The sequence below is a fragment of the Rissa tridactyla genome, chromosome 1 (genome assembly GCF_028500815.1).
Source record: "Rissa tridactyla isolate bRisTri1 chromosome 1, bRisTri1.patW.cur.20221130, whole genome shotgun sequence".
Classification (NCBI taxonomy): Eukaryota; Metazoa; Chordata; class Aves; order Charadriiformes; family Laridae; genus Rissa; species Rissa tridactyla.
In genome coordinates this window covers 208,025,974-208,039,034 of record NC_071466.1, presented here as the reverse complement: position 1 = coordinate 208,039,034, position 13,061 = coordinate 208,025,974, and the positions used below count along the sequence as shown (strand labels likewise).

The 13,061-nt window shown below is 35.8% G+C and overlaps 1 protein-coding gene across 4 annotated transcripts in view; it reads left to right on the top strand.

Moving 5' to 3' along the window:
• Nucleotides 1-13,061, top strand: part of CACNA2D1 (calcium voltage-gated channel auxiliary subunit alpha2delta 1) — a 429,793-nt gene that overhangs the window by 338,806 nt on the left and 77,926 nt on the right. For all 4 annotated transcript variants that reach the window (XR_008465561.1, XM_054196028.1, XM_054196020.1 and 1 more), the window contains exons 11-12: nucleotides 2,407-2,565; nucleotides 7,502-7,606. Coding sequence is in view for 3 of the 4 variants with exons in the window: in XM_054196028.1 (XP_054052003.1) it covers nucleotides 2,407-2,565; nucleotides 7,502-7,606 (264 nt within the window). In the remaining variant the exon portion in view is untranslated. The remainder of the gene's footprint in view (nucleotides 1-2,406; nucleotides 2,566-7,501; nucleotides 7,607-13,061) is intronic.

Genomic DNA, 13,061 nt, shown 5'->3' with positions numbered 1-13,061 from the left:
CCCCTTGTGACACATTGGGTACTGCATATTGATAGAAACGGGGCCAAAAAACTTTGCATTAAGTCATTTGAGAATAACTTGCTCCCACAGATTTTAATCACCCGGGGACCAGAGCTATGAAATTGGGACAAAGTAGTAAGTGTCCTTACTAATTAGAAAGATATATGAAGATTCTTAAATGGGTATTCTCATAGCATATTCTGCCTAGCAAGAACCAATACAATTTTTTAGCTAATACAGTCCTCAGGAAAACAACAACTTTTACCATAAAAATATCAGTATCTCACCAAAAGAAAATGTTAACTCAGGAGGAATGAGAAAAAAATAAGCTCCCTAGAAAAATAAATACAAAATGAAGATGGCAAGGTATTAGATTAGTTGTGAAGTACTTAATGCTCAAAATCAAAATAGTGGATTTTCTTGTTAGGTTTCTGCACACACGCAGGAGTGGCTTGTGGCACAATAATGGTATTAGAAGATGAAGCAGACAAATTCATGCTTTAAAGTCTCTATTTCACAGGGCACTTTGACACATCCCTTTTGCAAGAGTAAGAAATTACATGTGGGACTGTGAGTAAAAATCCAGCAGAGCAAACGCTCTCATAATAGTGCCTGTGCTTGCTCACTTACAGGCAAAAACCCCACTGCTGCAGCTCTGCGGCTATTTTCAAGAAGGATCTGGAACAAATTAGGCTAAGCCTTCTGCTGAGGATGATGCCTTTCTCTGTCAGCCATCTCTGCCATAAGCTGTACAATATTTGCTCCTAATAATTTGGTTGCAGAAGTCTCATTGATTAAAGTTGATGTTTGATAAACAATACTGGTAATTCGTATTTTGGTTGGTCCTAGGAGCGAGGAGCATCTGTACGCATCTGACTCCAGGACATGGCAAAGCCTGTGTACCTCCTAAGCATCCTATTGACTTAAACTGAATTATATGCATTCTTAAAAATGGTTCGATATTATCAATCCTTTCATCCTTTTAAGTTGTGTTCATTATAAGCGTCCTACAATTACAGTGCAAGTTGTGGTTGCTGCTGATAGCAGTTCTCTCTCTTTGTGCCTGGTACTTAGTCATTTATTTTAGACATGTAAGTAGTCTGAGCAGTTATTGAAATCTGTGACCTTATTTACCTTATCTTCTAGACGTTACCATTGAACTAATTAGCATTATTGACATTTAAGTCTACAAGGTCTGATTTTTAAGTTATTTTAAGGCTTTGCACCAGGTTGACAGCACAAAATTACATTTACATCTACTTTCACTGATGACCCTTAATCAGGAAGAGCCATAATAACCTGTTTTCAGCTGAAACATAAATTAAGATGTCTGGATTTTAGTGCCTTTACTGACATGGAGTTTTATGGAGTTTTTTGGACATCTTATTTGCCAGTGAGAAAAAAGCTCAAACAAGAAATCTGGATAGATAAAACAGTTTAAAAATTAGCCAAGACAATAGTTTTAATAATATTAGTTAAGAATATCTGAAATAAAAATCACTGTGTTGTAGTTAAAAAGATATTTTCATTCAAATAGACTTAAACATATATTATGTGCAGGAATAGGCACTTTCATTCAAGTTAGAATCATACGTGCTGAAGCATTTTTTAGGAGAAGTCTCATCTTTAACTTTAGATAGATATAGAGGTAGCTAAAAAGCAGAGACGTGTTTCTGCATCCCTCTCTCTCTACCAGGATATATATATATTTGTACTTACACATGTATGTATGTGTACTTATACAGAGACAAATTTTAAAGAAATCATAAACTGATTTCTACTTGTGCAGACAGCATTTTGCACATTAAAAATTTCCTCTGTATGTTTTTAACTAGTTTCAGAATGAAATGCATTTTTCAGGGAGCAGTCTTTAAGGATATGGGGGCATAAGAGCACAAATATGTGTGTTCTCAATACACAAATTTGTACGATTTTTTATCAGTACCACCCTATTTACAGCCATACTCTCACGTGCTTCCTTTGTCCCAAGAGTGCCTACTGTCTTCTGTGAGGTATAGGTACAATTGATTATGATCTGCAAGTCTCACTGTAAACCAGCAAACTAATACGTGCGATACGGAAGTCACCTGGTAATTCAACTAGTATTTTTCAGTGATTTAAAAAAGTAAAATAAATATTTCCTCATGTTCTTTATTTCCCTAACTCTGCGTTTCTCAGTGTGATTCCGTCATATGAGCACCAAATACCTTTTTTTTAAAATATATTTCTTGCCCAATTTTGAAATCTGCAGACACTGCTGGACATTCTCGATGTAGTAGAAATGAAAATCCAGGCGTGACGTGCTTTATCTCATGGATCAAGAAAACATTAGCCTTTACTAAAATAGTACCTAGAAAAGAGAATTAAAATTAACTGGTTTTAATACTATTTCTACTTATTTTACAGTTTAACAATAATGCTCAGAACGTCAGTTGCTTTAATCATCTTGTCCAAGCTAATGTGAGGAACAAGAAGAAGCTGAAAGAAGCCGTCTACAAAATCTCTGCTAAAGGAATTACAGATTACAAAAAAGGCTTTAGCTATGCTTTTGAGCAGCTGCTAAATGTAAGTACGGAAGTCATCTCTCTCTGCTCTGCAGTGTAGAAGGAGAACTGGAGTGTTCAAATGGCCACTGCACGCTGCGTTGTGTAACTAAGTGGTAGAAGTACAAACCGCTATTTAGAAAGTAAATTTATCCCGATAGCATGTTTTTTTCTTTGCAGATCCCCCAGCAGGTTGCTAAGAGTTGGGAATAAATTTGGGTGGCAATACGCTGTACTGTTTTTGCTTCATGCATGCCGGTAGTCTTTCATGTAATATGTGATTCTCAGTTGGCACGTAGCTGTGGTAGGTAGTGCTGTATTTATTTGCAGGTGATTTTAAAATGGAAGGCTACAGAGTGTTACAGAGTTGTTTATTATTTGAGTTTTACCACAGTACCTCCTTGCAAAGTTTAGTTAACCTGTGATTTTTTTTATTTATTACACATCACAAATAGTCGACTATGGCTTGAGCAGGACAGAGGGGAGCAAGTTACTTAGTTAACAGAGAAATATCAGGCACCTGAGAATATTCTAATTCCTTTCTTCTTCTCATGCATAAAATCAACAGTTTCCTCAAAAATTAAATGTATTGCCTCCATGTTTTAATTACCTAGTACTTTCTAGTTTTCGCCCAAGCACCAGCTGCTAAGTAGTAATGTTTTCTGTTTGCCACAAATGTTGGGGTTTTATTAGTCTTTCTTTTAAAATAGTTTGTGTAGTTGTTTAAAATCTTTTTTCACCTTCATAAAGACTGCGTATTGGATCTTCACCTTAGTGTAAATAAAGCTATTCCAAATTAACAGAACTTAAGGATTTAGCTTAAATAAAGTGTACTATAAATATGAAGGGTACTCTTTTTTTTTTTTTTTAAATATATCAGTTGTGTCTCTCAGTGTACAAATGTTATTTTTTTCCTCTAATCTGCCAGATTCTGGACTTCAGGGAGCTTTTGTGCCATCGCATATGCAGAGCTCGTTGAAAAATTTCTAACCTTGTTAAATTTTGATAGAGGGGAAAAAAATACGGTGTTTTTAAGGGTATTTTCTCAGCAGATCATCATGAGCAGAGGGGTTTGGTGTGCCCTCTGCTGATGGTTATCAAAAGCTGCAAACAGGATTTTAAAAGCTGTCGGACTTTTTTGGACCAGGCTGAAAGGCATTTCCCCTTTTTCTTCATTCATCTCCTTCAGAGGGAACCGCAAGACACAAGAAATTTTGCTAAATACAGCTTGTTCCTCACAACATTTATTGTTGATTAAAACGATGTATTACATTTGGTGCAGCACCAGAACTGTACTTTCTGTACAGGCAGTGTTAAAAAGACCTGAACACAGAGAAAGCCTCAAAGTGCACAATCTCTGCAAACCCCTAAATTATAGCTGGACATTGTGGATGTGTATATCAAGGGAAATCAAAAGATTTCACTAAGTTCTAGAAGTACAGTCATCCTCTCCAGATATTGGCAAATCCATTTGGCAGGAAGAGTTAAAGGGCTGGTGATGGAGTTAGCGCTAGACTCTGGTGACAAGACAATATAATAGGATGATATAATACAGGCTTAAACAAATAATAAAAAATATGCTTTGGGATAGTTTGCAGTTGTGTATTTATGAATTCAAACACTCCAATTGCTTTAAGGTCCATGGAAATGGAATATTTTTTAACAGCTCAAATTTTCGTAATAATTTTGTGGGTAGTGTTTCTGGATGACAGTTATTTCAAACAATTTTCTGAACACTAAAGTAATATTTCACTTCTGCCATGAAAAACTTACTGTCTGATGTGTCGCTAGATGGAAATAGACACTTCAGGTTTTTTCAGCATACTAATTCAAGTGATTATCAATAATCTGGATTCCATCATATTTATGCAGTATTTTTCCACTATTTATTGTTATTATTGTTAACTTGCTATTTCTTTGAAAATAAGAATACTTCCACTTCAGCAATGCAGGAGGCTTTTTTCCCTCGTACCATAATAACTACTATTTGTCAAAAAACTCATCTCTTCTTGAGTAGTTGAGTTTTGGTTCAGTTTACCTTTTCCTTCCCCGGTGGCGTGAAACACATAATGAAGAAGGCAATCCTAAAGCATCACGCCACGAGGTGTAATCCCAATCTGCCCCTTAAGGAGTTAATTTTAGGGATGTGAAACTTGTGTAAAACAAAAGCAATTTTAGGCACAGTATAAAATGGATCATGTCTTGCTTGCGTGTTTGAAAGAAAAAAAAAAAACAAAACCACAAAACAACAGCTTTTTATCAAGTGCAAGAGAGAGCTAAAAATGACTAGATAGACTCAGTTCCGACTCGAATTCCTCTGTGGTTTAAGCTAAGAAGCCAGTTTTTGTCCTGGGGAAGCTGCTGTATGTACAACACCTTCCTTTTCAGCTGTGGTCTGTGATGGGAGGGCAGAGCCATCCATTGGACTGCTGGGGCAAACTGTTCAGAAAAATGATGAAATTCCTGCATCAGCTTTGCAAAATCACTTATAAGCACTCCCTGAGCCAGTGTCTCTCCATCTTTGTGCAAATGGGGAGAAAAACGGTGTGTTGTAAAGGCAGTTCTGCCTTCCTCTTGGTCCCTTGTAAGAGACTGATGTGTTAAGTTCATTCATCAGGATGCAAAGTTTTTAAGGTGGGAAAATGTTGTACGATCTGATCTTATTTATGTTCGGATTTCCAATATTGTTTGGAAGCTTAAATCTTGCATTTTTTTTTCCATTACATGACTTCAGTGTCTGAACAGTGTAGTGTAAGTAAATGCCCTTCTGTAAGTACCAGGGGATAAAAAGAAAATACTGCATTTTTCTGATACTGTATTAGTTAATGCTAAATAAGCCACTAGAAAAATCTTGATTTAGTCAGCTAAAACGAAGACTGGATCAAGTTCACATTTCTAATAATAGCATTATTTTTTTTTTATAATATGATCAGGCTTTGGTCCCCTTCCCTGTCATCTCTTTGGTTTCCCTCTGATTTTATTTTCACCTGTATATTAAATCACTGTAAACGTAGGTTTCTTTATTTATGAAGTTTCCAACCCTATTTTTATTACTTTTTTAATATTGAAAAGATTGCAGCCCAAAGCAGTATCTTGTAGGTTATATTTCACAAGCAAAGAATGGTCATAAATTATTTCATTCCAATGAAACACAGTGTGCTGATGAGACTGGCGAGCATGGATTGATTTCAAGTTTTTCTTATTTGTTGTTACATTTAAGAAAATCTTTGGACTCATTTTTTTCAAATGATTAAATAAATAGTTATTCACTAAATATTGAACTACCAATACAAACAATCTCTGAGGAATAATTATTCATCTGTTAATATAGTGATTGCAAATAAAGTTTTTGTATTTTAGTTTTCTGGGAGCACTTGTAGAACCATGGAGCTGCAACACTGAGGATTATCAGCCGATGTTTGAGGGCCGGCTTTGGTGTTTTGATGTCTTTATTGCAGAAGAACAAGGAATCGGATCAGAGAGTAGGATGAAAAGTAATGAAAGGGAGGGGGATCATCTCACCTGAAAAGTTAGTGAAATAGTGCATAGTGAATAGATAGCCACTATCTAGTCACAAAGACTAAAGCAAGGGAGAACTAGGTACTGTGTAAGGATGACCCTCCTATTTTTTTTCCTGAGTGTAGAGTAAATTCATAGAGCAAAATTCAGGCTTGTGGAAGGAGAAGTTGAATTTATTTAACTGAATCTCTAAGGGTTTTATTCTGTCACAACCAACTACTCAGAAGTACCAAGATGTGTCTGCCTCGGATCATTTGTATGCAACACAGAGGACAAGGAAGGCTGGCTGTAAAATTCATGAACAATTTGCTCAGACTGGATTCTTAACTTTTAGGGAATAAGGAAGGAAGGTGAATTGCAAAGAAGGAGCCTTTGGCTCCTTTCATAATGAGCCAAAATTCCTATTCATCTCTCTGTTGTTCTGGCTGTGGAACAATGTTTTTATTCCTTTGCACAACACACTGCGTTTTTCTCAGTGGTTCTACTAGCTACTTAGGCTGCCGCGTTAGGAGTCAGAGGGGCTTCTTCTCAATTTCTCTGTTCCAGGTTTGCTCTCCAGCAATAATGGAACATGCTCAACTCTTCACCTCTGGGCTGCAATCTAATTAGAAAAGCAGGTGATGGAGAGCTGTTAATAATCTAGGTAGCCATATCTTGGCTGCAATATATTATTTAAACCTGATTCTAGTATAGTTTTCTAAAAGTTTGCTATTCATTTCAGTGTAATAATGATAATAATAAAAACAGGAAAGAATTAAAGAAGTGGAAGATAGAGCTTATTTTAAGGAAATGTGACAAAAATAGCAAATGCAAAAATATTTCTAAGTTTATAAGGTAGAGTTTTTTAGATGTACCTACAGGATGCCTAAATGATCAGAGTTTTCATTTAAGTGGTCTGTGAGTAGGAATGTAGGAGAAAAAAAAAAGAAAATTCAGTAATTCATGAGAGGGTCATAGTACCCAAATTTCCACAAGGACAGTAAGGACAAGAAAAAAAGTAAGGATGAGAAAAGAGAAGAGTAAAAATATTTAGAGGCCCTCACTGTATAAGTCTCACGTGGAAGATCTGGAGAGGAACACTGTGGGGCTGATGTGATGGGTATGAGCCAAAGAGCTCTCCTTGTGTTGGTGGAGGTGAAAGGAGCCACCAGATCCCCATTCCTCTGTGTTGGGCCAGGTCTGAAATAAGTCATATTTAACTCTCATGGAACAGAAAAATGTTTTGTTTTATTTTATTTTATTTTATTTTATTTTATTTTATTTTATTTTCTATTTTTCATTCAGAAAGGGGTATTGAATGAAATCCTAAAGGACTTTGGATGTTTTGCCATTACCATGTTAAAATAGTAAGCATGTTGATATAAAAGCCATCAAATAGAACAGTTGTTATTCCTTATAGCCTGAAATGTAAAAAAGGCTTCTGTTTGTATCTCCTACAGCACAGTGTCTCTAGAGCTAACTGCAATAAGATTATTATGTTGTTTACGGATGGTGGTGAAGAAAGAGCACAAGAAATTTTCCATAAATATAATGAAGACAAAAAAGTAAGTGATATATAAAAGATTTTTACATAAAATACAGCAGCACAAAGAGGAACATTTAAAAGTGAAAGCATTTTTGGCATGTGTATAAAGTATTTTTAAAAAATGTTTTAGTATTGAATCACTTAAAGCTTTCTCAATCCATAATATTTCTTTGAAAAAACCATAAAATATATTTAGCATTTTACACCTTGTAACTCATTTGTGTCAAGCGGTACAGAAATATACCATAAGCTACAAAAAATTAAACTTTTTATTGACATTTTTCTTGCATTAGTATAATCTTTCCATTATCAAGTGGAAACACAGGTAGTTGAATGATATGAGATATATCTGTATCTCCTCACTGCGAATATTTTCTATGTGGTTTTGTTGTTCATCAGGCAAAGGCAAAACCAGATCTCAAGGTTAGAATCTGCATCTGAATAGATTTGGGCTGGAACAAACGCACATGTTTTTCCCAGTGAGGTTAATTATACCTCTGAATGTCTTAGCTGGGAGTGGGATGGCTTTTTATTGATGAAATTTGATCTGCGGTTCACCCAGAATTATGGGCTTGACATGAGAACCACTGGACGAGTTGTGTTGTTCAGATTAGATTGCATTATTAGCTGTGCTGGTTTTAAGTTTTGAATCTAATCAAACTTCTGCTCTGGCTTTTGCATACTTATAGATGCAAAAATACATGTATGCGTATGTGTTGTGAAACAAAACAGCTTTCTAAATTCTCTCCCACTACATTTCAGTGCAAATCATTATATTTAGAAGATTAATCACTTTCTACATAAAACTTAAATATGAACTGGATTCACACTACAACTAAGAATTTACCTTTTCTAGTGCTTGGGGATGTGCCTGTACCTGTAGTTTTGGGGTTTTTTTTGTGGTTTGTTTTGTTTTGTTTTCAAAAAAAAGCAGCTAGAAGTTAGATCACAATTCACCAAGACACTTTAACAGTTGCCATGGATGCTTATGTATAAATCAATGGAAATACTTCATTGGATATCCTCATATATTTGAATTAATCTCTTCAAAAGGAGAACTAGAAATGCAAGACACAATTTCCATCTCGACCAGTGATTCACTCAGTGACCTTGAATAATCATTTTGTGGCTGTTTTATAACAGCGTTTCACATAGAATGATATGGTGGGGTTTAGTTAATCTTCGTGTCCAAGCTGAAAGAACTGTTTAAACTGAGAATTAAAAGGAAGAACAGAAATCATAGCAACTCGTGTGGCACACATGGCTGTATTCTGGAAATATATGCAGAGATTACTCTTGAAATGTGGACTTTGTAGCTTTTATTGTGTTAAAACAAAAGCCGTCAGCTAAAGAAAATACGTGCACAAGGGGGAAGATGTGTGATATCATTTCTTATTATTTTCCATTAAATTTGCCAGGTTAGGAGGAAAATATAGCAAAATATCCAGTCCAAACAACAAAACAGATTTGTAGTGTTGAAAGTTTTACTCACATCATGCCTGATAATTGATTATCCTGTGAAGTATAATGAATAAAATGTAGGAATTACTAATTTAAAATGGTTATTTTACTGCATCCTTTAATAGTGTAAATTTGCACTGCCAAGGATAGGGAGAAGTGGGAGAAAAAACAAACAAAAAGCAACCCTCATGGGCAGTTTAATAGAACAGTGACAGAAGAGAAAATAATAGTAGCAGTAGTAGTAGTAATAATAATAATAGTAAAAAAATATTCAAAATGAGTGATACAACACAATTGCTCACCACCTGATGATCTCAGCGCATCCCAAGCAGCAATCGCGCATTCTTGCTCCCTGGCCAGCCCCCATTTATATACTGAGCATGACGTCTATGGTAAGGAACATTCCTTTGGGCAGCTTGTCCTGTCTATGCTCCCTCTCTGCTTCTGTGGGAAGCTGAAAAGTCCTTGACTTATTATAAACATTACCTAGCAACAACTAAAACACTATGTGTTATCAACATTATTCTCATGCTAAATCCAAAGCACAGCAGCTACTAGAAATAAAACTAACCCTATCCCAGCTGAAACCAGGACAATATAGTACGATACTCTCTTGTTTTACCTCTAGTGAATGGGGATTTGGGAGTTTTATTGTATAATACAAACGTAAAACGAAGATAACGCTACAAATCTTAGTAAGCACTTACATTTTGTTGCTTGTCTAATAAAGTACTGGGTTGTAGATACCATCCCTTACTGGTTTTCTCCAGTAATACAGAAATACGAGAAATACTAAGAAAGTTTTTGCAGATATAATTTGAAGAACCATTTGTTTTCTCCTTATATTTTTCAATCAGTAACAATCCTTATGGTGTTCAAGACAAATTTATGGTTGAAAAACTTCTAATGAGATTGAAACAGCAAATTCATTTTTAGGAAGAATAATGAAACTACCCTGCCAATCTTTCATATTTTTAAAATTTCAAAAGAAAACATTTCAAAAGAAATTCTCATCTTTTTAAAATAAGACAATGCAAAATCTGCTTGTGGTCATGCTCCCCTTAGTAAGACTACACTTGATTCCAGAATGATGACGTGAGCTCTCTTGTTGTTCCCTCTCTTTGTACTTTAATGTTAATCTTAATCCAGTAGAGCATAATAACATAATTGACAGATATATTCTAACACGAAAAATACACATATACTTTTAATTTTGTAAAGCCATGGTCACAAACATAGTATTACCTCCGTAAGTTGCATATTAGGCTGCTTCCATACATTAAATGACAAGATATTTAAAGATATTAATGATCTAGAAACTAGATTCTGTTGTCTTTATTGCAGTTAATTTATATTTTATTTCACAAATGCCCTGTTGAATGTAAGACCAATTTTATAATTATCGTTTGTAGAGAGACTATTCAATATGAGTAAGGTGTTAAAAAGTGTTCTGCAGTAGCATGTTATAGCATAAATATCAGCTGATGTCTTTTCTTGCCTGCTCTGCATTTGTTTGAACATCTTTCTTTGTGTTTTACATACAGTATATAAAAGATGAATCTTTATTATCATATTATATCACAGTCAGTCACTTCCCATCTTAGGTACACGGTGTTGTAAATTTACTTTTGTTTCCCTTCTACGAACAAAAGACCATTCATTCAAATCTATTAACCCCTGTTTTCATCTTCCTGATGTAAAATTGCTTCAGCTCTAAAAGTATTTTCTTCTTCATGTCGGTTACCTTGTAATTCCATGGCATAAAAGAAGCTTCAATAAGTTTTGGCCCATCAGATGACATGACTTAGTACACTCATTTGCAGTGCCCTTAGCGCAACCTTCAAGTAAAGAAGTGAAAGAATACAATAAACGATTGAAAACTACTAAAAGAGCATCCTAGAATCTAGAGGCTGGAAAACTGTCCTGTCAAATCGGGGGATTTCATCTGTTTGAGATAGCATACAGATATATTTAAAGTGGTTTTCTGTCTTTACAAATTATTTAAAGTATGAATATGGGAGTTATTATAAAACCTACACTGCAAAATTTTGAGAAAAATAACTTTTCTAGTTTTCATCTGTTTGAAGTGGGAAATCACAGTTGTATTTCACCTTTACATGCCTTTTTCCCTTTACAAAGCCAGATTTTATTGTCACAGATTGCAACTCCATGCTGTGCCTGATATTTCAAAACTGGCGTGTTTACCTTTACAGTGACATTTGGGGCACTCACATTAAATGTGTGAAATACCACACACGTGCTAAATTTCAGGAATGGGAGTGGTAAATTTTCATTTTATTTGCACTCATACTACAGATGGCTTCACTGAAGATAGCAATATAAAATTAATTGAAATGGAGGCCCAGTAGGCGTTCTCCATCCTGAGAATTTTGAAATCAGGTTGAAAATAGAAAATTAACTACAGTTTTTTGAGGCAGATTGTGCACCCTGAAATCTGTGTTTTGAAGGATTGCTGAACTTACTTGAGTAGGAAAAGACCTTAAAAATACCTCATGCACTTTCAGTCGTCTGAAGTTTCCTGGCATCATAGAGGTTTGTGTAGGTCAGATGGATTGATCTGACCCACACAGGTAGGAGGGCCTGGGCCCTCAGGTAGGAGGAGAACCTTAAAGTGGGTCTCATGTCCCATTTCCACAGGATTATCCTTCATGACTGGCATTGGTGAGGCCACACTTCGAATACCGTGTTTAGTTTTGGGCCCCTCACTACAAGAAAGACATTGAGGTGCTGGAGAGTGTCCAGAGAAGGGCAACGAAGTTGCTGAAGGGTCTGGAGCACAAGTCTTATGAGGAGCAGCTGAGGGAGCTGGGGTTGTTTAGTCTGGAAAAAAGGAGGCTGAGGGCAGCCCTTATCGCTCTCTACAACTACCTGAAAGGAGGTTGTAGAGAGGTGGGGGTCGGTCTCTTCTCCCAAGTAACAAGTGACAGGACAAGAGGAAACGGCCTCAAGTTACAACTGGCAGTGACTTCTTCCAAATGGGACACATTCAGCGTGTCAATAAAATGATAAAAAGAAATATCTACAAGAAAGTACTTGCAAAGCTTTCTTCTAAAACAAAAATACATTCTATTGTCATTACCAGGGAAGGGAACCATTTTCTTCATTCGTTTGAATCCATTATGGTGAAACTGTAAGTCGGTAAAACTAAAAAGTAAACTGTTAATCTAGGCAATGGTGTACGAATCATTCTAGACAAGGCTGAAAGTGCTAGTCCTCACTACAAATGACCACTGAAAAAGCCCATGACATTTCCACTTGGGGTAGCCGTGGGATTCTCATCAGGTGTCAGACTGAATGAATGTAACTTCCTAGTGTTACTCATAGAGCCGAAAATAGGAACAGCGTCTTTCTCAACACTAATATCAACTTCAAATAGAGTTTAATAGCTGACAAAGTGCACCTCAACAGTTCTTGCCTTTCTGAGTGTGTGACAGATTTGTGACACAGGATATATATCATAAAGTAATGAAATTAAGGGTTGGTTGAAGCAAGCAAAATTCTGGTTTGTATCTGAATGACATGTAGCATAGCTTGAGAGATAAAATTTAAGCCAGTTTTTAAGCTTTCTGAATTGTGGATTGTTCTCTGGCCTTCTCTATATTGGCTTTCTGTGATCTTTAGACAACCAGCTGCTAAGATATTTCTCATTCCACCTGATAGTCCCCCTGTCCTGTGAATTTTCTTGGAGTGATGGTACAGGAAATCTCATGTAGAAGAAATCTCCAGCTAGCTGGTTAAACTGGCTCCCTGGCTCCTTACCTAATCACTTCTGTCTTAAGTGTGTCATCTTCCAGCTGTAATTTTAATTTATTTTATGTACTGTGACATGCAAAACTTGGAAAGCTAAATTCTGGGTGAAACTTGGGTCAGTACTCATAAATTCCACAATCCATTCCTTTTTCTTTCAAAGTAAAAGTGGAAACCGTGTTATTAGAGTGCTCACTGAAGAAATATCTTATTCTTAATGCAAATGATCTATTTTTTACCTCTTT